At 37.7% G+C, this 27091-nt stretch overlaps 1 protein-coding gene across 4 annotated transcripts in view; it reads left to right on the top strand.

Moving 5' to 3' along the window:
• RAP1GDS1 (Rap1 GTPase-GDP dissociation stimulator 1) overlaps window positions 1-27091 on the top strand; it is a 92423-nt gene that overhangs the window by 61030 nt on the left and 4302 nt on the right. For 3 of the 4 annotated variants that reach the window (XM_051789756.1, XM_051789760.1, XM_051789759.1), the window contains 9 exons: window positions 5961-6107; window positions 13900-14028; window positions 16420-16545; window positions 19265-19408; window positions 19678-19809; window positions 20212-20346; window positions 21934-22059; window positions 23005-23144; window positions 25593-25719. In XM_051789756.1, the coding sequence (XP_051645716.1) occupies window positions 5961-6107; window positions 13900-14028; window positions 16420-16545; window positions 19265-19408; window positions 19678-19809; window positions 20212-20346; window positions 21934-22059; window positions 23005-23144; window positions 25593-25719 (1206 nt within the window). The remainder of the gene's footprint in view (window positions 1-5960; window positions 6108-13899; window positions 14029-16419; window positions 16546-19264; window positions 19409-19677; window positions 19810-20211; window positions 20347-21933; window positions 22060-23004; window positions 23145-25592; window positions 25720-27091) is intronic. The other variant, XM_051789757.1, reaches the window with a different exon arrangement.

Below are 27091 nucleotides of genomic sequence, written 5' to 3'. Positions count from 1 at the left end.
CTCTAGGCTTCATGATTTGGGGCAAGTAGCACTGACCCTAAATGCAAGACTTGCCCCAGCTTTTCCTAGATTCCAGGTCTGTTTATTAATTTTCAGTTCTTTAAATAATTTTCTTTCTTCCCAGGACCTAGTAGGATCCACAGATGTGCTTGACGGTGGATTCTTTTGGCTTTGTTTTGCTTTTTCCTTCTTGGACTTTTCCTAATCTACTCCAAATCCCCATGGGTCACACACTTTCTGTGACTGCTCCTTTGGCTGCCTTGGTGGAGACCCAGCTCCTTTTAGCTCCTTCAGAGGGTGGAACCACTGTCACACAACACCAATCTAAGCCTCTTGCCAAGCTCCTTTCAGCAGCGTGACCCTATTCTGCACCAGACTGTGACCATGCCACGCTCACTTCTCACCCTTGTTCTTGGATAGTTTGAAACTAGAAGACAGCATTTCACTGCAGGCCTGGGAGTAAGAATTCTAAATTAATTGTGCTGTGCAAGTTTATTCTGTTAATAGCATGAGATGCTATAAATGCCTATTTACCAGTATAGAAAAACTGCCTGCTGTTTTAGTGTATAATTGGATTCCATGATTTATTTCATGCTGTATGAAATAATAAGCATAGGCTGGCTCTGACTTAGGCAGGCTTCAGCTCTGACTTATGCTCTCATAAACCTAGAGTAATTTGTTTGACTGCAATGGAATTACTGTGGAGTTTCATAGAGTTATAAAATCACCTGAAGAGTCTGTTGTAAGTATATTGCACATGAAAAGGAAGGCAAAGGGAACTGCTAAATTCGATTCTGAGGGCCTTTACCTGAGTTTTGTATATCTAAGTAGAACATTCTCATACTAGTTGGCTTCTTTAATTTCAGATAAATTCAGTAGGGGTAATTACTACATTTAAATTACATTCTGAAGTATCCTTGGAATCCAGAACAAATAATTTGCCGATACTCAGACTAGTAGTATTGGATGCCTCATTGTTGATAAAAACATTTCTTCTGCTATATTGAAATCTCAGGTCCACTAGTAGAATTTGACTGGAAATGAAGTATTGAAGTCTTAAACAGTAAACTCATCACTGTTCTTTTGTCTGAAATCAGAAACATATGATTTTTCTTGTATTTATCTGACATAAGAGGAATATGACAAATAAGCACATTTTACTGAAATTAAATTGTAGAGTAGAATCTGGCTTGCATTTGACTGCTGCCTCAGCATAACATTAGGGAGATTGTGGTCCTGGCACATTTACCTTTCCCTTCAAATGTTCTGCCAAACTCCTGACTCTGTAGACAAAAGAAATCATGAAAGAGGTTAGGGCTTGTTGGCATTGATATCCTGTGGTCCACACATTGAACATACTATGAGGAGTCAACCAAAACCACCCCTACATCTCTGTTTGAATACAACATTTAAAATTTGTTTGTTAGAATGAACTAGTTGCATAAGAGGGCCAGTATGCTGCTGCATGAGCTGTCATTACCCAACAAAATTGCTGGCAACAGTTTTATCCAAAAAGATCAACACTACCTATTTCCAATCCTTGAAGAGACTGTATTAAGAGACAACATTCTACTATAGCATTTCTAGTTTACTGATTACATATTTATTATTTTAGGAATTATTCTAAAGGAATAGCTTATGAGACAGTACCCTCAGTGCTTACCCTTAGGGTTAAGGATAGCTGCCAGCATTTTAAGATAAACTTACTACAGGACTAAGCAATATTTTGGTCAAAAAAAAAATGCAGGATTGTAGCCAAATGCAATAAAGATGTAGTAATTAAAATAAAATGGCAGTATGTCACTTAAATGATGAGCCAATTGCAGAGTAAAAAGAATTTTAAAATAAATACTGTTTTTACCACGTCACCAAAAGTTGCTGTCTTGGCAGCTTGGAATATACAAATCAGGGACCTTGATCATACAAATGATCCTTTTCCTCTCTGAGATGCACCATTTATACTATGCAGCTGTTTACACCAGTAAACTTTTGCAGAACATGAATTGAGGAAAGAAGAATTCAGGTTTCCAGTTGCAAGACAAAATCAGAACATTTCAAATTGTATACTTCAAGCCCAAAAGATCATTTTTAAGAAATGCTGTCAAATAGTTTTCTAGCTGATTATTTGAGAAATGGGTGGGGTTTTTTAAGCCTAAATATTTTCCAATATCTGCCTATACTGTGGCACAGCCCTTTTTCCTGATTTAGCTGTATGTCCAGAAATAATAAGCTTTTGGTGAGGACAAAAATCAAAGTATTGGTGCATGTGGTTTAGAAATAACTCACTGGCAGTATATAGCTTATGCTTTACATAATTTTCATTCTTTAAGCTGTCAGTTTAATTATTTTTTCTTGTTTACATTTTATGACTGATTTGTTTTAGGGCTTAGTGAACTACGGACAAAAACTCAAGCGAAAATCATGCAAATACATCTTGGGAAAAGCAAATTGAAATTACCTTAAGTGCTGCATTTTAAAGTTCTAGCAATCATACACAATAAAAAAAGTTTGGTTCTTGACTTGGGCATCCATTGGAGCAGGCATGGCTGAGCTATGGGAAAATTTGACAAGACTGTTCATAGAAGGAATGTGAGCAGTTGCAGTAATTTGATAATCCACATTAAAACCCCTTTTTGCATAAAACTCCTTCCAGCAACTCAGGATAGAGAAAAGAGACTGTACTAATTCTTAGAGACGATTGTATTGAATTGGGCTAAAGAACATTGTGGAAGTAATAGCTCATTCTGTAATAAATCTTACTGTACATTTTACAGGGAAAAAAAATATCTGGTCTCTTGGGTTGTTGTCATTCTGGCATCTTTAGACAGTGTTACACGTACTTTAAAAGAAAAGCTATACAACAACATTGCCCTTTGTGGGCTGTAGTAAAGCATTTTTAAGCAGAAATGTGAATGCTCTCATTAAACTGTTCAATCAGTGTTCTCTTAGGAATAGCAAATGTTTATTTAAAAAGGTCACAGGAAAAAAATTCAACACAGCTTCTGGGAGGCTGGAAGCACGTTAAGTGTGGGAGTTCATAGAGCTGCTGAACTGCAAGGTAATAGTTGGATTGAGAACAAGACACGGCAACATGCTGTGGGCTTGTTTTGACTGTAAATGATTTAGACTTTGATGAGTATTCTTGTGTGCAAGATCTGTTTCTTAGCGACGGAGTAGTGAGAAGTAAGTTGGCAATACCTACACGAAGCATTCTGAGTCAGAAGTAGCTTTTTGCCTGTGGATGCAGCGGGGTGTCATAGCAGTGCTTGCAGTGGGTAGTCAGGACCTTCAGAATGTTCCTCCTACATATGGTACAGGATTCTTTGTGGCCCTGCACTAATGAGCTGAGTTAATCCTCTTGGGCAAAGAAGGCAGCACCAGGACATCCTAATTATAGCCCTAGCCCAGGTCTGTTCTTCACTCAGCTGCTTAGGGCAAAGAAGCAGCCATGCAAGGTGAGCTCTAGCATGGGAAAGAGATAGAGCAACAAACTCAGTTAAGGCATCTCTTTTACAAGTCTGCCAGCCTATGTAGTCCTGTCAAAGTCTGGCACTTACAGCCTGCCACCTTCTTGGGAGGGATCCTGAAGTTCATTTGTGCTTAACTTTTTGAGTATACCATAGAGACAGAGACATTTCTTGGAGTGAGATTTGTTTCTGTTTCTTTCTGCTTTATTTTTGCTGACTCTACAGTGGAAGCTGACTATCTATTTACCTAACAAAAATATTGTGTTGATACAAATTTTGTCATATATTTGAATTGAGAGACTTAACACCAGTTTTTAATATATAACTTCTTTCACAAACCAGAGAAAATGGAAGTTAAAGGATATATGACTTAGATTTTAATTTGTTTTGAAGTATTGCCACACAATTATTTTCAGTGGAGTTCTGCCAAATTCCATCCAGGTAAGGAACTTGGCTTGTAACCTTTTTTTGTTTTTTTAACCCTTGCTTCCAAACCCTCACCTCACTCTACTTTTACATTATTCTTCACTTACACATTTTACATGTAGTTCTGTATCATGACACAGGAACAAGCTTGAGATATGATCCTTATCTGAAGTTAATCTTTATTATGGTTTTAGTTTGTTGATTTTAATTGCATTATAATAATTTGAGGACCACATTCAGCCTTTCTGATCCAGAATCAGTGATTCAGTTTCATTTTGCTTACTTGTTTTGACTCACAAAACAGGTGAGTCAAATACAAAATCATGTATTTGCATTACTTTTGTAATAAAAAATACCAGAAGAGGTATACATAAAGCAGAATGCTGTAATATTCCAACCGAATTTGATTTTATTCTCTGCAGATTTGGTAAATGTAAACACCAAATCTGAACACCTAACTATATCATTCCACTATATTTTGATGTAGGGCTTCCTTTCATTTCAGCAGTATGGCTATGTTTGTTATAACATCAAATATGTGAGAGGTTTATTTTGTATTTATCCTTTTTTTTATAGTCTTTCCTTGACACAGAATCTTACCTTGAATTTGTTTGAGTGTAAATAGATGACTATCTCCTTTTTCAAAATGGAGTATTCATGCTTGCAGCAAAACACAGTCTTCTGATACCCTGATCCTGTCCAAGGTGGAAACAGTCGTGGCAGTGATGTTTTTCTCTGTTGCATGTATCTCAGTTATTCTGCAAAACACTTATCACTTTGGTAATAATCCTAATAGTTAAGATCCACCAAGAATTAATGTTCCAACTCCACTCAGCAAATTATCTGCAGTTCCTATATACAATACTTATAATCCTGGGTTTTATATCTAGTATAAGGGGTATGTATGCCTCATAAATAATATTAACAAGAACTGGAAGATTTAAAAACTTCTTTTTGCAGAGTTCTGGAACATTTTATAGTGGAAGATCATATTATAGATGTGTGCAGCCTTGGTTTTCATGCTGAGTACCTTGCAGAATGTTGAAAATTTGGTAGCTTGGCCTCCACGTATGATGGGGGGGAGAGAGGACTGATGGTAGAGTGGTGAATAACAAGGAAAAGAGGAGATTTGCTTTGGGGCCATTAAGAAATTGGGGAGAGGGTTGGTTTTTTTTCTTATTACACAAAAACTTTTGCTTTATTGCTTTTTCCGAACAAGGTTTTGTTTTCATCCAGATTTTCCAGTTGATTCCAACTGTAGCTCACATGGAGATATCTTTTCTTTTGAAAGCCCTGGAATTTAGGTTATTGACTGTTGAGTATTGCTGATTGCCTGCTGGGAAAGAAAGCAGTATTGATGATTAATGTAATAGAAGGCAATTGTTACATCAAATTCTGATTTTTTTATATAGGAAGATTTCCATACAAAGATTATAATGTGTTATTTACAACACTTCAGAACATTGTAGCCTTTTACAGATGTAGAGCAAATCTTTCTTTTAGCCACACAAAAAGAATCTGATAGTGTTATTAAATTTCAGCTATAGAAGTACAAAGAACATGCTGTGTGGCAGAGTGAGTGCATGAACAGAGCTCGTCACTGTGAATTAGTACCTCTGTCTGCTTTGTCCTTTTTGTTCCCCATTTTGTTTTTAAGTAACTCAAGCAATTTATTTTCTGTATTTCAATTTCTCAAGTTGCATAATGGTAAGAGTAATTTACCTGTATATGGACTAGGCTTTGTAAAGTGCCCAGAACCTCCCTCTGGCTAAACTGAATGTATCTTCAGAATTTTATTTATCAGCTCCAGCAGCTCTGCCTCAAACACTGAACTTCTTTACAAAGGTATTAGTGCCAGGTGGTTAATCCCTTTTGTTGTAGGTGTTTTCACTTTCCTAGCTCTGTTGCACTAAAAGCTGGCCCTCAAGCATCTCTCTAGATGAATTTGACAACACTGGAAGAATGACTTCACTCTGTTTAAAAACTTCATTTTGTATGATTACTGTTATGTTTGGGATTCGACGGCTTTGATTTCATTTTTTTTTAATGTAACTCTTTGTTTTACAGATGAGGGCAGGAACGCAGTTGACCATGCAGGTGGTGCACATATTGTAGTAGACCATTTAAGGTCACTGTGCAGTAAAACAGATCCAGCCAGTGAGAAGCTCTTGACTGTCTTTTGTGGCATGCTGATGAACTATAGCAATGAGAATGGTAAACAACACCGAAAATTTGCTTTCTGTCTACCAGGAGAACAACCCCAACAAAAAAAAAGATAAAAAGTTGAAGTCATCTGTAGGTTTACATTGTGGATACTAACACTAAGCTGTTCTGAAAAGATGAAGGACCTCAGGTCACATATACAGTTTTCTGTGTCAGTAAAATTATGTTCCCCAAAAATACTAGATATATTCCTGACACAATTCCATATAGTATATTGTATAAAGTTTTAAGATCAACATCTGGAATTTACTTCTTTTAAAAGCACTGCATGAAGATGTATCGTACACCTTAGGAAAAAAACAGATTACAGAAGTTAATTAGAAGGCTACATTCAGTCTTCTATTTTTCATTTAGTATCAAATAAGACTAATTTGGTGCAGACATGCAGCGTCGTTAATGATTTGGGGGTATGTATGCCAAACAGTTAATAATTTTTCTCCTTGTGAAATGTAAATAAAACAACATGTTATGTTCTTCTAAGTTAAATGGGGAATCATTTATGGGTATGGTCAACATTGTTCTGTGTCTACAGATTTTTATGTTCTTTGTCCCATTAATTGGAGGTGTTTAGGGGCTGGGGCAAAAACCAAGATAGTATCTTAAGTGAGAAACCCTTGACCACTGAGAGTAACAAAATAGCATTCAACATTAATTGTAGAAACTAGTACCTCGTTTGCTTCTGCACACAAGTATGTTAATATGCCGAAGCATATTTATAGTGTTCACACAGTTTCAAGCTTTCAAAATTTGAAGAAATTTGGGATAAGTGAGGAAGGCTAAATAGGGGCTGCTCTCTTGACTTGCAATGGCACAGATTGCAGATGTAGTTAGTAATCACTTTGTTCCTTCAGTCATGCCCATTTCATGAATTGCAGTGTTTTATCTTAGGAAGAAATATCTTCTTTATTAGCTACTCACCGTTTCCAGAAAGATAAAATTTGCTGTAACTTCCTGTTACTCACTTTCCGATCCTGTGTTCCTAACTCTTCTAGTTTTCAGAATGGTTTTACTGTATACATTTTTAATCTGCTTTATCATCTCTTCTAGCATAATTTCCATGTGTGTTTTCTGTGCCATCTCTGTGGAGATCTCATCTCTTGGTGTTACTCATTCAGCTCCAAATACAACTGTTGTATGTGTCTCATCTCTTTCTCTTGTTCTTTTTTTTTCCTCCTCTTTTCTTTGTATTATCTAAGAATTCTTGTTTCCAGTACTTCTTCCATCTTCTCTAAAGAGCAACTTTCTAGTTCCTTTATTTCATACAGTCTTCAGGAGCTATTTTGCTTGATGTCTGCATGAGTGTCACATTTATTACATTTCATAGTGTTAACTCCATGTTTTCTTTGTTAAAATATTTGGGAAAAAAAGATATTCTCACCTCTAAGCTACTGGAATCCTGTGTATTAATTAAGACTAATGAGCATACAGTATACTTGGTAGCTCAAGACAGACGAGTCCAAAAGCCATGTGTAGAGATACTGTTATCAGTTTTGCTTCAGTGACCAAGCTCCCAGCAGATCTTCCCTAGGAAAACTAATTATGAGATAAATCTCCCAAACAAGCAGCTTCTGAACAGCTTAACTGTTATGAACACTGAATAAATGACTCATTCCATCTAGTTAGATAGCTTATTCTGATGCAATCAGTAAAGCAGTTGTGTAGTTCAGTGACAACTAGGAGGATTCACTGGCTGCTCTCCTCTCTGCTAAAGAACATCTTTCATCTCACACGCTGACACAATATTCACAAGAGCTGCTGAAGCCAATGTCAGAAGTGATAAATGCAGGAGTGTTCCCAGCTCTTGGATTTGGGTGCACACCACCACCCTGTTCTGCCGCCACATCAGGGAGGAGTGCTGGGGGCTTACCAAACCTTCCCCCTACCCCACATACTTGGTGGTCTCCATGAGGAAGGGTTCCTTTTGGTGGGAACCCAGCTCGTGTTTGGCCCAGCACCCATGGGTATGCTGTGTAAAATTTGCTCATTGACTTGGGCAACCATTGAACTGAACCCCAAATAATATTAAAAACCCCAAAACAATATTAAAAAAAAAATAAGAAAAAAGGAGAAAAAGGATTTAGAGGACTAAATTTTTAGAAGAAAATTCAGTGACCGTACCTGTAGCATGTGAATGGAGAAATGCATAGTTGACCTGTCTTTCCAATTTTGTTTTAAGAACCACAAGTACAATTGGACCATAGTTATGAATGGATCAAAAATATCACTTGTGGGCCATCATAAATTTTCAGGACAGCAGTCAATGTCAGCCTGAGATAACCACTTAACTTCCATGCATTGCAGCATCAGGTGGATAATATTCTGACTAAATGCAGTTCTTTGCTGACCTGTTAAACATCAAAAGTGAGATTGTCCTGACAGTTAATTGTGGTCACAGATTAGTGAATATCATTTTCAGGATTTACTTACAAAGGTTTGGTCCCAGTTACTTACGAAGAAGATAAACACTGCATTGGTTTTGCTGAAGGATGAGCAGTATGGGATTGCAGCCTAGAATCACGTTCTTTGTAGTTATGGAAACCAATTGGACAAAAATAAAAGGAAAAATATTAGGTAAGGAGGAGGTGTTCCAGTCTTTGAAATAGCACTTCTACCTTCTTTTTTCATGTTTCTGTAATCTTTTCCAGCTTAGCATGCTGTGTTACAAAATCACAGGTGGGGACTTTGAAGATTTCTTTACTGCTCTTAATGACTTGCACTCTTTTAAGTTGCACTAGCTATCTAGACAAGGACCATTACAGCAGAGTTGGCTCTTAGTTGCATCTAATTATCTGTGAACACCCTAATATTTTCCAATTATTAGCATTTTATGAGCAAAGAGTATATGAATTGTTTTATTTGATTCTAAACAGTTTGTCATTCCCAGTCAACCAATTGCCTTTTTCCAATAGCTACTACTTTATTAGTAGTAACTATCAACTACCTCATTTTTTTTTTAACGTGAGGAGACTCATTCTTGAGTACTTTCAGGGATTTATTACGCTGAGTTATGTAAAAAAGGCAACTGAAGAGCATCTACAAATAAGGTTTCCTTTTTCTAAACAGAGCAAATTAATGGAGCATACTTGTATCTCATCCTGATTCTGGACACTCAGCTTGCAGTTGTAACTCCATTTATAACACTGTTATCTAAGCTTTGAAACTAAGATTCCTTTTACAAGGTTCTTGTGTCATCTGCTTGTGTTCAGGAATTACTTTTGCCTACTGTCTCTCAATTCTTTCTTTGCTTCCTTAGTATCTTATTTTATTAGTAACTACAGAGTTAAGAGGACAAACTCAGCTTTGGCATCTCTTGCAGTTCTTTCAAGCTGAAAAGAAAGTGTTGATATTTAATTGCATTGCAGAAATCAGAGGGTTTTTTTCTTATGGAAAACATCCCTTTGCCTTCAGCTCAGGTTATCTTGACCCTCTTGTCATAATCGTATTTTACTACACAAATTCAATCACAAATAGTTCATTCCTGCTTTCCATTATTAGTCTCTGTGTAGCTATGAATCTGCTTAAAAGCAAGAAGCAAAGCAGGCTTGGATAAAGAGGGAAAAACTAATAACTAATCTAATAAAACTAATAATCATATGCAAACACTCTTTTACTTGAGTTAGAAACATGAGTAGTTATTCTGCAGATCTCGTAATCCTGTAAGCCAAGACTATTTGCAAGTTAATGGGATCAGTCTGTAAGGTAACTAATTGTCTCTTGAGATCTCTAAAACAAACCATGAAAGCCTTTTTAAAGAAATACAGAAGTTATGCAAGAACTAGGCCAATTGGCTTATTAGGTAGTCAAATTAGAGATTGGAAGTTAGCTGGATACAGTATGCATGTGTGAAAGTATACATACATTTATATATATGGGCATATAGTAGATAAAAATAATTATGTTTATAGATTCCTTCATCATTTCATTTCATATTAAACTTCAGTCTGTCAAGGTTCTCTTTCCTTCAGTACCTTTGTAAAAGGTGACATCTCGATGTTAAATCATACAACTGCCAAGCCTTTCTTATTCTCACAAAACTCTTAGCAACTGGAATGAATGTTGGGGACTGATGTGCACTGTTGACCATCTGCAGAAGTTATGTAAATACACAAGAAATGGAAGGGAGATTTATGACACCATTATTATGGTCTAAAAGCAATATTTCAATAATGCTTCCTCCTAAGATTTACCTTTGCTAATTTTCATGCTTGCCGTGGTTTTTGTTTCATTTACATCACAGCTAAAGATGTCTAGCATGCTTTCAAGACTTAAATATATTTAAATGCAAAGTAACCTAAAGTATGTAAAAGCAGATAAAAAGTATGTTCCTTATGATAGTGAGATAATCAATACAATCACTTTTATGTTATGTGATGATTTAATATAGCTGTGGGGATTGCAAGCAGGTTTCTCTAGGGTATGAAATCATGCCACCAATTTGTACAAATTCCTTCAGCATTATAATCACAGTTGCTTATGGGACACAAATGATGAGTTGTTTTCTGGAATTCTTTTCAAAATCATGAACTAGCCTAAATCAGAGTTTTAAACAAAAATGCCCCCGATAAAGTTCTCCATTTGGGATATTCTCCCCAGATCTTACTCTTTTGGAGTTTCCATGTGTGTCACCGAAGGACATGGAGCCATTGAAATTCAAGTTTTAGGTAGGTAATTCTTTGTGCTGGCGCATGTATTGATTGCCTTTTATATACCTGTATATGCATCTGTACAGCATCACTGTCAGTGCTTTTCACCCCAAAAGAACACAGAGGCATTTTACTAGTGCAACATGTGATAGCAGTGTAAAATGTGGCTTTGAGTCATAAATTCAGAAGAGGCATTCAGTTTTTCATGCTTCCTGCTCACTGTGCATAAAGTTCTGCTTAGGAAGCTGTTTCATCCTGAGACACGATGTTGCCTGGCTTCATGGCTTGCTTTAGTCCTGTGTCAGGCAACTGCTTGTAGGATGGATGCATGTGTCCCCTGAATTTGTCTCTTGCTCTAGTAGGGCATTAACACTTCCTGCAGTGAAAGGCCAAGATACGCAGTTAATCCAAGTTACCCAGTCCGAGGTCTTTCCTCGGACAGATACAGAACTGCTGGCAGTCTTTTCAGCTAAGACTGAACCACTTAGATGCTTTTAATTTCTCTGAACTAAAAAGTGCTGTAGGTCTCAATACCACTGAGATGCCTAATGCTTTTCTCTTGAACTGCTTAATAGACTTTGCTAGAGAAAGAACCTCCTATTGGTGGTAATGACAGATGTAAATGTCAAGTCCAGAATTTGTATGGCAAGCCCAAGCTTAAGTATAAACATTGCAAATAGCTGCTGGCAGCCTTTTATTTTCAAAGATCTCACCTCCTATGCAGCTTTGTGACTCATGGGGTTGTCCTGTCTTCATCAAAAGAGAAAATTTATCCTTTCGCTTACTGCTGTTAAGGCAATGGTTACCCTACTGACAATTCTTGTAATGCCATTCTTACCACTGGAGACAATTCCTGTACTCAGGTGTCATCCTTCTACTCCAGGGAAATGAGACTGGTATGAAGTCTGGTATAATACCTGACTTTTGACCCAGTACAATTGTCCTTTCTTAGTATATGGGGGTGTTTTCCTTTTTTTCTTACTTGGAAATTCTAGAGGCCCTTTAGTCAGTGCACTCCATGCTCTCTTGACCAACAATATATCTTTCTGTTTGGCTCTAAAGATTCCTATTTCCTTTCAAAGATGGATGTGGTTTCCCTTTTTCCACTCATCTTCTCCTCCATGCTTTTTATATATTTTGTATTAAGAGAGCGACAGCAGATTAGAAAAACCCTCCTCAAAATTGAGAGTTTATGCTTCTGATGTCAGAATGAAGTCCATAGAGATTGTCTCTTTGTCCATTACAGTTGGATAAAGTGGTTTTTAGAGTGACTAAAGGTATAGTCTAGTAACAAAGCAATTTCTTTCCACATAATGTTCTATGGCATTTGTGGTTTGTGTCTTTGTTCTCCCACTCTCCATGACTACCAGTTTTCCTTCAGAATTTTTAAGTGTCTGCAGGGGACAATCACAAAACAAGGACAAAAACAGATTATTTACCAGTAACTTGAGTTCTCCTACACAATAATTTTCTCCACAGAACCATCTCCCCCTGCTCCAATTTTCCTATTCAGAGACAGATTTTTACAGTCAGTTTGGATTGAAGTAGGAGGGTGTAGTAGTGACTCACACATCTGCCAGAGGTAAAATGGCATTCAATGCATGCGCTAGTACAATTTGTACTTACCTGAAATTTGACAACTTCAACAGCTCTTTGGTGTCTGACATGGCGTTCTCATAAATTTCACTAAAGATCATGAATCTGTGGAAGAGATAATCCCTCTCCCCAAAAAAGGAAATTCAGTTACTGGTAAGTAATACAGTTTTATTAAAGATGTCAAGCCATAAGGATTCCTGCTCATCCCCACTAACCTGTAATAACCAAGGCTTTTACTTACTTAGTGTACCAAATTGATAATTATTATGAAAGTCTTTTATGCTTAATAAAAATGAGCTAAATATTCTGGAATATTTTCATATTTTTTATTATATGAAAATTTCAAACACATTTGGCAGAATTTTGAGGGCAAAGAGCTTTTTGAGAGCATGAGATGGTACTAAATTTGCTAAACTTAAGATGTAATATGTTTTTATCTCCCTGTAAAAATCTGCAATTTTTTATGGCTCTGATCCCACAGATATAAAACCTCCAACTGATTTCAGTTGCCTAGAATGAATTCCTTAAAAAGGAAAACAACAAAAAAAACCCCAAACGCAAAAAAACCCCCAGAATTCTCCTGTAGGGCTTGACCCAAAGCTAAATGAAGTAATGCAGTTCTCTTGACTTCACTGGGCTTTGGATCCTTGTCTTTTGGGTCTGTAACATTTAAACATAGTCAAAGTGCTTGGAAACAAAGGAAAAAAGATGCTTAGGAAAATTACTAAACAACATCTGGTGTGTTTATTTAAGTCTGCTTCATTCTATTCAACTGTAAAACAATGTTTTTCTTCTTTGCTATGTTATAGGTAAAATGTGTAAGAGAAAATATCGTTATAAATAATCTTTCAAAACAATCATGTTTCTGCCTAACCATCAAAGCATCTTTCTATTTGCAGACATCTAGGAGCAATAACTTTCTTACTTGTAAATACTATAAACCTTCATCCTATGCAAGAAATTATCAGAATGGCTTCTAAGGACTTTTCTTAAACCTTCCATTTTTTGTCTTTATTAAACTTTCTTTTTTCTCAAGCTCCTCATAATCTACATTGTGACTTCCTGTGTTTATAAAACTTTTCGTGTTTATTTCAGTGCCAGTTTATATTCATCCTAATTTTAATTTTCCGGTTTTGCTCTTTAGTAATAAAAGAGTATGTAGAAAAAGCTCTCAGATAATAACTATTTCACTGACCCAGTTTAGGTTGATTTCAGCCGGCTCATCTCAGTGAGCCCAGAATCAAACCCGACATGTATTAAGAAGCTGATAACCACAAAATTGTCAGTAGCTGCATAACTCATTATACCCTATGACCATATCAGGAAGGAATATTTCTGGGAATACATTCCATTGCCAGGGACAAGGAGAATTATGAGTCCATATCTCTCAACTCTGGACCTGATAGTGTAGCAGAGTAGAGGAGACAGACATTTAAATGCTGCTTAGCCTAGAAGTTGCTTTGTGTGCAAAATGCTTTTTTGGTTAAAGGAATGGTACTATGAACAGAAATGCTAACTCACTGTTGTACTCTCTTTTTATGTAGATACGTTGCAGTCACAGCTTATCAATATGGGTGTTATTCCTACGTTAGTGAAATTGTTGGGTATTCATTGCCAAAATGCAGCTCTGACAGAAATGTGCCTTGTTGCATTTGGCAATTTAGCAGAACTCGGTAAGTCCATGATATTAATCTCAAATTCACATTCAGTTAAGTCTTAGTTAAAGACTAACAAAAGCTTTGCACTGATGCTTGTTCCATTCCTTTTGGTACATTCTATAATAATAGACAAGCAGTTTCTGCCTATTTTCCATAGAATCTATAATTGTCTTTTTTTTTGCCTTCAGTAATTGAAATTTATTTGGGTGCTTAATACAATCTTATGTTTTATGTTAATGTTCTTCAGTGCAACACGTTTTAAATCATCCAAACAGTATTTCCATAGCACTGCTACTTACTGTGAATTGTTTATTAATAATATAAATATTGTATCCTGGTGTAGGTCCACAAAGTTTTATCAGGATTAACTTTGACTCATGAAAATATCTGAATGAAACTGAGACAGGCACAGTTCATTAATCTGCCTATACAATATTTTTTTAGGTGAAGAGTTTTAACATGTTCTAGTCTAAATGCTTGCATGTATAAGTCATGAATAGATGTTATCTTTAGCAATTTTAGTTACAACCTCATTTAAATTGAAGTTTGTAGCCCTGCTTTGATCCAATGTCTTTGCAACTGGATTAGTTTTCATTGGAATTCAATCAAGTGTAAATCAACAGGTTGTTACAGCCTATGTTTTATTATCACTTGTGTTTTACATTGCTGTTCTTTTGCTAACCTATTCAATGAAATTTTAGTCTTATGAGTTTTTTTGCACTGCAGTAGAATAATACAGCAGTTATGATATCATCCTGTTTTTCTGAGAACATTCAGCAGTTCAAAACATGAAAAATATATCTCTGAGTTTGGTTTGTAGTGTTTGGTGGCCTGAGTTCATAGCTTCCAAGGCCAGAAAGAACATCACATCTAGCGGTCTGATCGTACACAATACCTTCACTTACAGTAGACAACTCCTCTTAACAACTCAACAACAGAAAGAGCCATCAAAGTAGCACTAAAGAAGTTAATAGATGACAGGTCTTCAAGATGGGCACTGTATACTGTGTCTGCACAACAGAAAGTATAATAAGAGTCATACTCTGAAAATTCTAGCGCTTAGATGCAACTAAAACCATAAGGATATTAAATACAAGAAATGGTAGCCTCATGGAGAACTACATCACCTTTCCCTCTTTGGAAAGATCCAGCTCTGTCCTGTTGAGGAACAAGAACCATGGGAAAGAAGCTTAACAGTAGCTGCTTCCTTTCCTGTTATATGATGAAAAGGTCCTCATTCTTTAAGATTGGCACAAAATTGATTTAGTTTGTAATACTTTATTCTCCCTTAAGCAATAGTTTAGTCAATCACATTGAAACTGTATTATTTTATTTTTGCCTTGTAACTTCAGGGAATTTTTTGGTGGAGTTACCATTTTGCATCACTTAAGAGACAACTGCATTGCACAGATCCCTTGGAAAGCATTATATGACTCTTATTCTCTGCCAAAGCAGAGCACAAACCAATAAAGAGAGTGATGAATCTCCTTTTAAAAATACTGGAAAAATCGAAAATCCACTTAGAATATGCTGTGCAACTGTGCAGAGTGAGAGAAAACAATAATGGAATGTGCACAAAAGAGTCTAGGTCTTCAGTTCATGCTTTTCCCAAGTCCTTGGGGTCAGTTCTAGATTAAAATAATCCCTAACCATCCATCAGAGCAATAGCAAAGGTGCTGGAAGATTTTCTGACTACAGATGGCCCTCAGGAGGTGGCAACTGGAGAATGCAGAACACCAGCCCTACCACTTGCATCCCTTGTAATACTGCCAGGGAGGAGGAATATGATACAGGCAGTGGAATAAGAGATGCTTTTGTTGAATGTACATTTGAAGATCTGCTGGCTAATCTGCTGGTAGGAAGCCCACCCATCTCTAAAAGCTGCTTTATGCTCTCTGAGCAGGGTGAGATGGCCCAGCAACAGCCACACACAGATTTCAAAAGAAATGTCAACATCGTGAAACCATGTAAATATTAAAGCATTGAGTGCAAATCTTCATCTTTCCCATAGAAAGTGTGGTATATAACCTGCTCTTCTTCCTGTTAAGATGAGGGAAATCAAAGACTTAATATATATTTTTGTACTGTTACTGTTTCTATAGCTACCTTTACATTTTGTTGGGCAAAACCAGCCCCAACAGCCTTGATCGTATATTTATATAGTTTTTACAGCCTTAATCATAATAAATTCAGGTCAGCACATTTATCTGAAAGTGTGAGACGTATCTTTTCATTTTGTGACAAGCACAAGTCTATTGTTCTTGTCTGTCAAGAGCACTCTTAGTCATCTTACTGTGAATAAACATCTTACCAGTGAATAAACCTGGTAACAAAGAGAAAAGAAATAGTCCTACCTTTTGATGTGGTTTGTTTACTTCATACTGAATTTTTCCTTTTGCTTCACAGAGTCAAGTAAGGAGCAGTTTGCCTACACAAACATTGCTGAAGAGCTTGTGAAACTGTTCAAGAAGCAAATAGAGCATGATAAAAAAGAGATGATTTTTGAAGTTTTGGCTCCCCTGGCAGAAAATGGTGAGAATTTTTTCTTGCACTATATTTTACTCATTCCCTTATGTGTATTTTGGTATATTGGTGTCTCTTTCAGGGACTAAATGCAGAGTAACTGGCTGCTTTGTTCAGAAGCCACTATGACTGACCCTTGTGATGGTAGTTTCGTGCACGGCGAATAGGTCTTCATTTTTTTGTCGAGTGTATGACAGGAGCCAACAAATTGTTGATGCTAATTCCATCTATGATTCACTCTACGATTATGTTATATTTTATTTCCCTGTGCCCTCAGTGGGAATATCAAAAAGTGCTTTTTAGAGGGCTTTACAACATTTGTCTGCAAAAGCTGGCTCAAGCATGCATAGACCATTGCAGCACCAGGACATCATTTCCTGGAATCGCAGAGCCACTAGCAGTTCCATTTCCTACGGACATTATTTTTGCTAGGGACGTGTTAATTGCAGAGCTAAGAGATGGACACTCCATTTAATGTTTGTTAAGAGATCATAGGAATTTAATTTGGGTGTTTGGTGGCATATACTGTGGTAGCCCCAGGTGGCCCCTGGGAGTTTCATTCACTGCTCAAGCCAGAGCAGGAAGTGACGTACACCTGATGACCCCTCTGGGATGTTCCTCCCGAAGGAACAAAGGGTTGTACAAAGGTAGTTTGTACAATCTGTCATCTGCCCTTAGTGGAAATGGAGCTGGACTGCAGTGGGAGACAGTTCTAAGTATGGAAGACATCACCATATTTGATGGCTCTATAACTTTGTTTTAACCATTTCAGCATTAAAGCTTGTTTAAGTTGAATAAATTATTAGATAGAATTGCAAACTCTAAAGATTTAGGTTTCATTCTACCCTGTGTACATACACACTCTCTGTGTGTCTGTCTTACATTGTATAAATTAAGATAAGCTTTAATTTAAAAAGTTATTTTGACTTTTAAGTGGTATGGGAAATAAATTCCTTTTTTCAGTTCTAAAGCTGCACATTTTTTCCAAAATATATTAATTTATTATATAATAACTAGCAAGTTGCTCTGAGTTATTCCATTCTCAGGGACTGATGTGGAATAGGGTTGAACATTTTGTGTATTTGACGTATTTCAGTTTAAATGCCTAATTTTTCTTAGACTATGTTTTTTAGTTCCAGGTAGATTTGAGAAGTTCACTGCTGCTGACCGTAACTCAGGTGCTTGCATGTACGAGGTAGTCAGCTGAACATTTCCACTGTGAATTCAAGGCATACTTCAATGAGTTCACTGTGCTGGTACTATTTAGGTGCTTTTGACTGCAGACAATTAGTAATAGGTCAGAAGGAAAAAACATCTAAATTAAGTATTTGCAGAGTCTAGATTTTGGTGCTTGGGGTGTTTTAAGCTTGTTTCTTATTTAATTGTTGATTAAGCACATTGGTGTAGCAATTTCAGTTTCAAATCACAAGACATCTGCAACCCGATATTCTGGAACTAAGGGAATTCTCTATTTTTTAAAGCACCTCAGTGCAAAAGTGCCTATCTTAAAAAAATCCCAACGGGATATTTTACATTCCCTAACAAAGTTCATGAGAAGGTCAGTTGCTCTTAGAGGAACAATGAATTTCACTCAGGCCAGAAGCCTACTGACACCAGGAAACTGAGAGTCAGACACATCCTTCACTGGAGGTAGAATACACTTCCTCTCCCATCTGTGGCTTGTAAACTATAAGAAAAAATATTTTCAGAGCTTTGGCCTTTACAAGTATTTTAACTTGGGTTAAACAGCTTATTGTTAAAACACCATTTCATGTGGAAAGGTGAGAGAAATCTATTTCTTTGCACACTTCTGCAGAGCTTTGTGACTGTGTTTTCCAAAACCAGCATTCGAAAACTACCAGAATCACTTTCATGTGTGAAAAGACTTAATAACAGCATCAGACGACCTGCCATCCCATCTTAACAGAAAGGGAGTTTAGGCATGTGAGGAGATTCCCAGCTCCAAGTTCACAGGGAAGTATCTGTTAAAGATTTTGTTGTTGTGGAAACAGGAGATAAAACACTGTTCCCAGGTTCTATGTCACCACCTGAAAAACTTATTTATTGCCTTCTTGAGCCTTGTTTCTAGTAATAACTAAGAAATGTGTTTGCCTCATCAATTTCCAGTTTTTCTTGAATAACAACAAACTTCCCTCCAGACCCAGCCTTTTGGATTTGGCCTTACTGTACTCCTGCTGCAGCCCTTTCAATGAATGGCAAAAATATTGTCTCAACTAAAAGAAATTGCTTGGTCTAAGATTTCATCAAAAAGTTCTGTATTTTATACTTATTTGTGTCAGTGAAGTCACAAATGTACACATTCTGTACATGAAACAGAATAAGAAACCCTAAGTTTGTTCTGCAGCATAGTCCGAAGTCTGTGGAAAGCATGAACACAGCACAGTCCTTATAAGTCCGCTGTGTCATGACTGAGATGCCAGAAGTTTGCTGTAGAGAAATATCCTCATTTTTGAGAAGTGAAGGACTCCATAGAGCTTCAGTGTATGGTTGTGCTCTAAAGGCCATCCAGGGAGCGCCTGCTAGAGGAGTAATAACAGAAGTTGGCCCTAAGAATTTCAAATAAAGGAGTTGCAGGTTTATGTACACAAGCCATCAGTGAAACCAGTGACTTCTTCACTACTTCTTCTCACAGTCTGTCCTGCATGTGTGTGCGATAGGTGTATTTAAAATCCTGATTCTGACTCCCATTATCCATGCTGTTCTTCAGATGTCATTAAACTGCAGCTGGTTGAAGCAGGCTTGGTGGAGTGCTTACTTGAGATCGTCCAGAAGACTGTGGACAGTGACAAAGAGGATGATATTGCAGAGCTGAAAACAGCTTCTGATCTTATGGTTCTGTTATTGCTTGGAGGTAAGTACGGGCTGTCACTGTCTTCTGCAAAGCAACAGCAGATATTTGTAATGCTGTTTGGCTGCCGAATTTCACTATTCATTAATTTTCTAAATAACTTAGAGGACCTGCTACCCACCAGCAAACGTTTAACAGGTCAGATTTTGTCCTGATCCCACTGCAAGACTGTATTAATTGTAGTGCAACCAGCATAGCTTCACAAATATAAAGAGAAGTTTCCCTAACAAACACTTTTTTGGTTTGCTGACTGTCTGTGCTTTTTACCCCAGATGAATCCATGCAGAAGTTATTTGAAGGAGGAAAAGGCAGTGTGTTCCAAAGAGTGCTTTCATGGATTCCTTCCAATAGTCATCAGCTACAGCTTGCAGGAGCACTGGCTATTGCAAATTTTGCCAGAAATGGTAAGAACATGCCATAATAGCTTATGTAAATTTATGTGTGCCCTTCTATCATGCTCTATCTGTACAGCTACAAACAAAACCTGTGTCACAGTAAAGCTGGTGTTTATACAGCAACATCAGTAGTTTTATACTTTACAATCCTGAAAAGCATTAAACCTACTTTAAAAATACTGTTTCGCATTTTTAGAGGGGTATAGGGGATTTCTGCCTTCTTCAGTGTTTCTTCGATCACTCTTCTAAGTTTGTCACGAGCACTGCAGCTCTCATTGATGATGGTGGTCAAATTCTAAACGATGAAATCTAGAAAGGAAGAAGGAAATAACCCTTCCATTCGTTAGACATTATTGTAAAAATCTTAGTAATGATCTTCCATTCACAAGTGACTTGTCTCATCTCGCACAGACGGAAACTGCATCCATATGGTGGATAATGGCATAGTTCAAAAGCTGATGGATCTGCTAGACAGACATGTGGAGGATGGAAATGTAACTGTGCAGCATGCTGCACTGAGCGCGCTCAGAAACCTGGCTATTCCTGGTGAGCCTCTCTTTGCATTGCTAACTACCCAAAGGTGACATTCTGCTCTCCCACTGCACCCCCCAGGGAATGAGGGTGGGAGAACTGACTGACAGTCCTAGAGGGAGATCACACTGCTGCTTTTCATTCTGCCCATCATTGCTTTTGTGTCTGTTGCACAGCAGTTGTGACAAGCAGTTCAAAATCCAACACAGGCCTAGTGACCGTCCTTTGCCCCTCTGATCCCACAGTATCTCCCACCAACAAAAGAGCAGCTTTGTAAAAGGCAAGGAGGTGAGGAGGCCTTGGATGTGATTTCTCAAACCTTTTTGCCCAGAGCACTGCATTATGAGTTTTTTTGGTTGCTTCCTTTGGGATCTCTCTCACAGCTGAGGATCCCCACCAGAGAACAGTGCCCACTTTGTTGAAACAATGCACCTTACTGTAACTTCCTGAGACTTTGAACATTGCCAAATTAGATTTGGAGGTAGACTGTTAGAATAGCCAGCCTATTGCAATTAGTTACTGTTTGTAGGCAGTGAGTTGAATGCCAATTTTGTCATTTTTAATAACTTAATTTTTATGAGTTTTGATTACCCAAGCATAAAAGGTAGAGCACATGGACATAAAAAACAAAGCAAATCTGTAATACTTGTGGTATGCTTTCTTGTGCCAAGCCAAAAATAAGTCTTTTATCCATTTAACCTTATTTTACTATTTTCAGTTTTGACAAACCATAACTTTTTAGAAATGATCATGCATACATAACTAAACCCACTCTGCTTTAGTGGTATGCAGTTTGCTTACCTTTCTCAGGTGAGTCATTCTTCTCGCTTCCATCAGTCAGCTTCCCTATAGCCTGTGCTCAAGGGTGTCTGCCAGAGACCTAAATAAGCTCCCCTGAACATTGTTAAAGAAAAATGAGCAAGTAATGACTGACCTCAGTGATAAGCTGCTTGTTAAAACACTATTTTGAGTATCAAATAAGTGCTTTTTTCTAAGTACGCTGTTGGGCAGGATTTGCACCTTAAATACATTTCAGAGAGCTCTGCAAAAGCGGAGAGCGTAGACTAGCGGAGGGCATAAAAGAGAGGTTGAGGGAGGGTAGGGGGCAATAAAAGGACTACAGACTCCAGACATGTCAGGCCAGTGTTGTTCTTATAAAGTAATGGAACTGGGTAAGAGGTTATTCTGCTAATTAGATGCTTTAGTTTCTTTGCCTGAGGAATAGAAGAGAATTGTTGGGACTCAGGGAAGTTACCTCATAATTTGGGGTGCAAGTATTAGCCTGGGCTTCTACCTGATGCATTTTGTGGAAGATGCCATTCCTAGACCAAGTGGAGAAGTCTAGCCCAAGTTTGTGTTCAGGCTGAACACTGAAAATTAGATGTGCATGCTAGGAAAAAGCACTTAATTTCACAGCTGTGCCTTAGGAGCCGTGACATTTTTCCATAATGCGGTAGCACCAGCGCACGCTCATGTTCCTGAAGTCTGTGCTCACAACCTATTTTTCAAACCACATCTGAAGATTTGCTTCAAGACCATCTTGGAAATAAATTATCTTCCACAAACGTTCTTGAGATCAATCCCTGTTCTTTATTCATGCAGTTGTAAATAAGGCTAAGATGCTATCAGCTGGCGTTGCAGAAGCTGTATTGAAATTTCTCAGATCGGAGATGCCCCCTGTTCAGTTCAAGCTGCTGGGAACATTAAGAATGTTAATAGATGCACAAGGTAAAAATAAACTGTTCTCTGTGTTAAGTGATTCTCTTTGGTTCAGTCTGTGACATGCTGCCAAGATTCTTAAAAGAGAGAAGCAGGGAATTTTTTTAAATTTTATTCCTGAAGTCTTGGAATAAATCTAATGCATATGCAAAGGGAGAGGAATGTGGGTTGATTTTTTCTTTCAGAACTCCTAAGCTGACTACTAAGGACCCTCCAAATAAGTGTCAAATACTTATTTACTTTTGAATTTCTTTACACTGTCACATCACAAGTATGTATTGAGGCGTGAGTGCTTGAAGCAACCACTCCTGTTTTGCTGTTCACTTACCGCATTTCCTGGCTGTACCTCACTCTTTGGAACGGGCTAATACTCTATTAATTAATAGACTGTAATTTCAAAAAGAACAAGCATCTTTGAGTTAACAGCTCATTCCAGGATGAGGATTTATAAAATCAGAAGTCTGCTAAAAAACACAAGTAGTTAATGAGGTAAATTAGCTGCATATGTATTTTTGACCCAGTCCTGCAGAGTTTTTCAAAAGATCCGTTATAGTTCTAGTAAAGCTATTAGATGTGAAACAGAAATTCATTGAAGAAACTTACATGACTTAGTCTATCAAACCTAATCTAACTGACAACAGAGCTCCCTTGTGGCAGCGGTCCCTCCTGGTTTTAAATTTTTGAGCTAGCTCACAGCTAACCTGGGGGTCTGACATCACCTGTATTTTCCCTGCTCTTAATCAATGCATAAGCTTCATTAACTGGGCTGATAAGGTGTTTCCATTTTGACTGGCTTTACTTGCTTCAATGCAGCCTAGACTTCTGCTGTTGTAGTGCAAGCTAGTGAAGTTCTACTAACGCCTTCTAGTTAGTAACTTTCAGCTTGTTTTTCTAGCACTTGCTTAAAAAAAGTGACAACTTTTTTGTTGTGTTGTTGGCTCCGGCATCGTGTAGCAGAAGCAGCTGAACAGCTGGGCAAAAATGTAAAACTGGTGGAACGATTGGTGGAGTGGTGTGAAGCCAAGGATCACGCAGGTGTGATGGGAGAGTCCAACAGACTACTTTCTGCACTTATACGACACAGCAAATCAAAAGTAAGTTAGTGGTGAAAAAGTGTAACTCTTAGTGTAACAACTAAGAGTTACTCTGCACTTGCTGTCGGTAGCCGACCCTTCAGCACGCAATCCTTCTAGAGAGCCAGGTTGGGTATTCATGTGTTACATCTCCCCTGCCCAAGTCTTGACTCATTTTTGTTTTTAATGTATCCTGCAGCAGTTCAGCATGCCATATTTTCCATGTTTTAGTGATGCTATATGTGAAGAATCATTGAGCTCAGTTGTTATGAACTTGCTATATATATTTATATAAAAATGAGATCCAGAAACAGTCTGTCCCCCTGCTTTTCATATAGCATATTTCAGAGTTACAAGATTCTGACGGATCATTAGACATCATAATTTATCCCAAATTCTAACAAAAGCTAGCTTGCACGTGGCTAAAGGTATGATGTTAAGAGAAACTCATTTGTCTATCTCATCACCTTCAATACCTTTCAATCAAATACCTTTACCTAAACAGTCCAAGCCTGCTGTCCTTGTAGGAGAGTATTAGGCAGAACGTAGCCTTAGAAGGGACAAATGCATCTCCTCTGGAGACAAGCTATTTCAGGCTCAGACTTCCTTCAGCGTGTTCACTGATATGAACACAGGCTGCATTACTGAGCTTAAATAGCAAGTGTGATTTGGAGAACTCAGACTGTAACAGTGACCTCTTCATTCATGCATGGCATTTACAAAGTCAAAAACATAGTGTGGGCCTGATCTATACTGAGCCTCTCCAAGAACAAGTCAACAGGCCTTATAGAGATTTAAATCTTTCCTGGTTTCTAATATTACCTCTCTCTAATACCCATTCTCCATTTTATGTTCAGCCTCTCAAACTGATCAGGTTTCATTTCTCTGAGTTCTCATTTTTTCTACACCCACCCCACACAATCCCCAGCATGCGTGGAATGGCAAATGCCACCACAGATGCAAGATTTTATCAATATTCTCTACAGGAAAACAGAATTCAGTTCTAAATATGGAGACACTACTGATAGCATGAAATAGATATTAATGCAGAAGTTAACAGAATTGTCACAGGTGAATTTTTGTGTGGTTTATGTACTCATAGACGAAACTTGACTGGAAGAAGAAAACAGCTGAGGGGGTGGGTTTTTTTAAGCTTTTGCTGCCCTCTAGGTTTGAATATGAGTACAACTGTATGGTTCTTTACAGCATATCAGATTTTAATTTGGCTTTTAACTTTAAAGGATTTGGAGTAATATTTACAAAGGCAACAGTAGTTTAGTTTTAGTCATTCTAAAAAAATGGAGTAGATACTTTTGATTTTAGCCACACTAGCACCAAGCCATAAAAAATTTTGATGTCAATGAGGCTGACTGATTCTTAAGGCTTATACAGCCAAAATTCCACACCAATTCAAATAGGTCTTAGCAGTTTCTAGATTGTCTCAAAACTACTTTGGAGTTCCACCAGAAAATCACAAATAATAAAACACATCATTGCAAATACACTCTATAAATAATATATATATAATTACTTTATATATATATATATAAATACTTAAATGCTTGCATACATTATGTCATTTAGGGGAAAAAAGGGTTTTAAATGTGTTACTCTTGAGTTATTAGGCTGCAATTTTTGGGACATAAAATGGTGAAAACATTAGGTGCAAAATCAATTTTAAAATTATAACCGACAAGTACCTGCAGAGACTAGAAATCCTTATTCATGCTTGTCACATAAGTAAGTTGGATCAAATTTTGGACTTGAAAACAGAATCTCAGCTGTGTATTTTTGAACTGATTTAGGGGATATGTAACCCAGTCAGCGTTTTAATTTCTTATATACTGGGCTCCAGTATTGGCCAACAATTCATTTTAATGGTTGGCATTAGAACAGAAACCAACACATTGGTATCCCACACCTACCTTTTCCTTTCCTTTGTATTTGAAGGAAAATTCCACAATATTTAAGACACTGCTGCTCATTTTCCTGCCTATGTCTAAATATATTTTTTAAAGTACACCATTTCTGTTACATAGTAAGGTGTAATAGTTGTGATCTCACCTCTCTGAACATTTTGAAGAAACTCTGAAAATGTTCTTGTGTTTCCTTATCCCAAATATGTGGCTCACTGGGTACTTTGAACACCTCACTGTTTGGTGATTGATGGCACATCGTGGGAAGCTGAGTTACACGATATGACCTGGAAAAGAGTTAGTTATGTGTGTCTTAACTTAGTCATGGGGTTACCTGGCTTGGTTTAACACATTGTATCTTACAGTTGCAAAGTAGTAACAGATAACTTGTAGGCCTGTGTGTGTGTACATTTATGTATGAAGTGATTCTATGTGCATAAAGCCAGTGCGCGGATCCTTACCTGAAGATAACATAGCCTTCATGACAGTTTCCTTATTTAATGCAGTTTGTATGCAATACAGATTTTTTTTATCTTTGTGTTATTTATTTTAGGATGTAATTAGGACCATTGTTCAGAGTGGTGGCATCAAGCATTTAGTAACCATGGCGACCAGCGAACACGTAATAATGCAGAACGAAGCCCTCGTTGCACTGGCATTAATAGCGGCATTAGAGTTAGGTGAGTATCCCAGCAGTTCACCTGTTGCCTTTCCAGTCTGTGCCCAAGAGGAGCCATAGAGGGAGTTGTGTGAGTTTCTTTGGCAGTGCAGAACAGCCTCCTCCTTCCACCTGCCTTTGGGTAGCACAGCAATACGTGACGGTTCATGAAGACACTTGCAGGCTGTCATGTTGTGCAGAAAACTGGAGACTGCTGGTTCTACAGTATCTGCTCCATCCTTCTGGTAGATGTTGACATGATTTAGAAGGGCCCTTCAATTTAACCTTCAGATTTTGGGCAAAACCCAAAAGAAGGCGAATGTACTTTACAGTGGAGACTATATGACCTGACCCTGTTCCTACACTGGAATGCTCACAGAATCACAGAATGTTCTGAGTTGGAAGGGACCCACAAGGATTGAGTTCAACTCTTCAGTGAATGGCCCATACAAAGATTGCACCCACAACCTTGGCGTTATTAGGACCATGCTCTAACCAACTGGCAGAATGAAAATAAAGCTTTCACTTACCTAATTAGTAAGGGCTACAGAACACACACAGATGGATAATGCCCCCAAAATGTCTTCATTAAGTTCCACAGAAATAGGTGTAAGAGTTGCCATATGAAGGCAGAGATGATTACACGGCTTGACTTGCATTTGTAGTACCTCAGATTTCCAAACAGAAAGGTAAATGGCCAACTGAGGTTCTGTTTATCCTTGCTTATTAACTAAGATAAGGAACTAAACAAATAGCATTACTTATTTTTGCTCTTGATTTCATCTCTTGTCATCAAGTGCGTACTACAGGAATGCTCTGTTCAACTTCCAAATCACTGCCAATACATCAGGGAATTGTTTTAAATAAAAGGAAAGATGTTCCTAGTCACATGAATCGTCTAACTCTCTTGTCTTCAGGCCCTTAAAGGCTAAGCCCCAGTTCAATACCTAATGTTTCTTAGAAAGCTACAGAGGTAGTAACTCACACTGTGATCTTGAAAAGTTTTTCACAGCCTTTATAATGGACTCTGAGCTCCCTCTACCATGGAATCAAGAACTTCACAATCTGTATTTACTCAGACAGAATTTCCAAAAGCAAATTCAGGCAATGGAAGTCTTGAAAATTGAAATATTGCAAGTGTTGGCCTAAATAGCTAGAAAGCCTGGTGGCTTTTCCATCAGCTCACTGCACATTTAAGACTGGATTTTGTCATTAAACTCCGTGGCTGTCCTTTCAAGCAGTTAGGCAACTTCACATTTCTATAGCAAGAGCTGTGATTCCTGTCATCATACCATCAATTATGTGCTTCAGTTTCATACCAGTGAGTTATGTACCACAGCACCCCTTTCACTCCAGTGAGAGATCCATGTTTCAGTAAATAGCTACACATGGAA

The sequence above is a fragment of the Manacus candei genome, unplaced genomic scaffold (genome assembly GCF_025592945.1).
Source record: "Manacus candei isolate 608988 ecotype Guabito, Panama unplaced genomic scaffold, ASM2559294v1 h1tg000028l, whole genome shotgun sequence".
NCBI classification, from domain to species: domain Eukaryota; kingdom Metazoa; phylum Chordata; class Aves; order Passeriformes; family Pipridae; genus Manacus; species Manacus candei.
The sequence above is the reverse complement of the archived record's forward strand: the minus strand, read 5'-3'. Positions and strand labels throughout refer to the sequence as shown.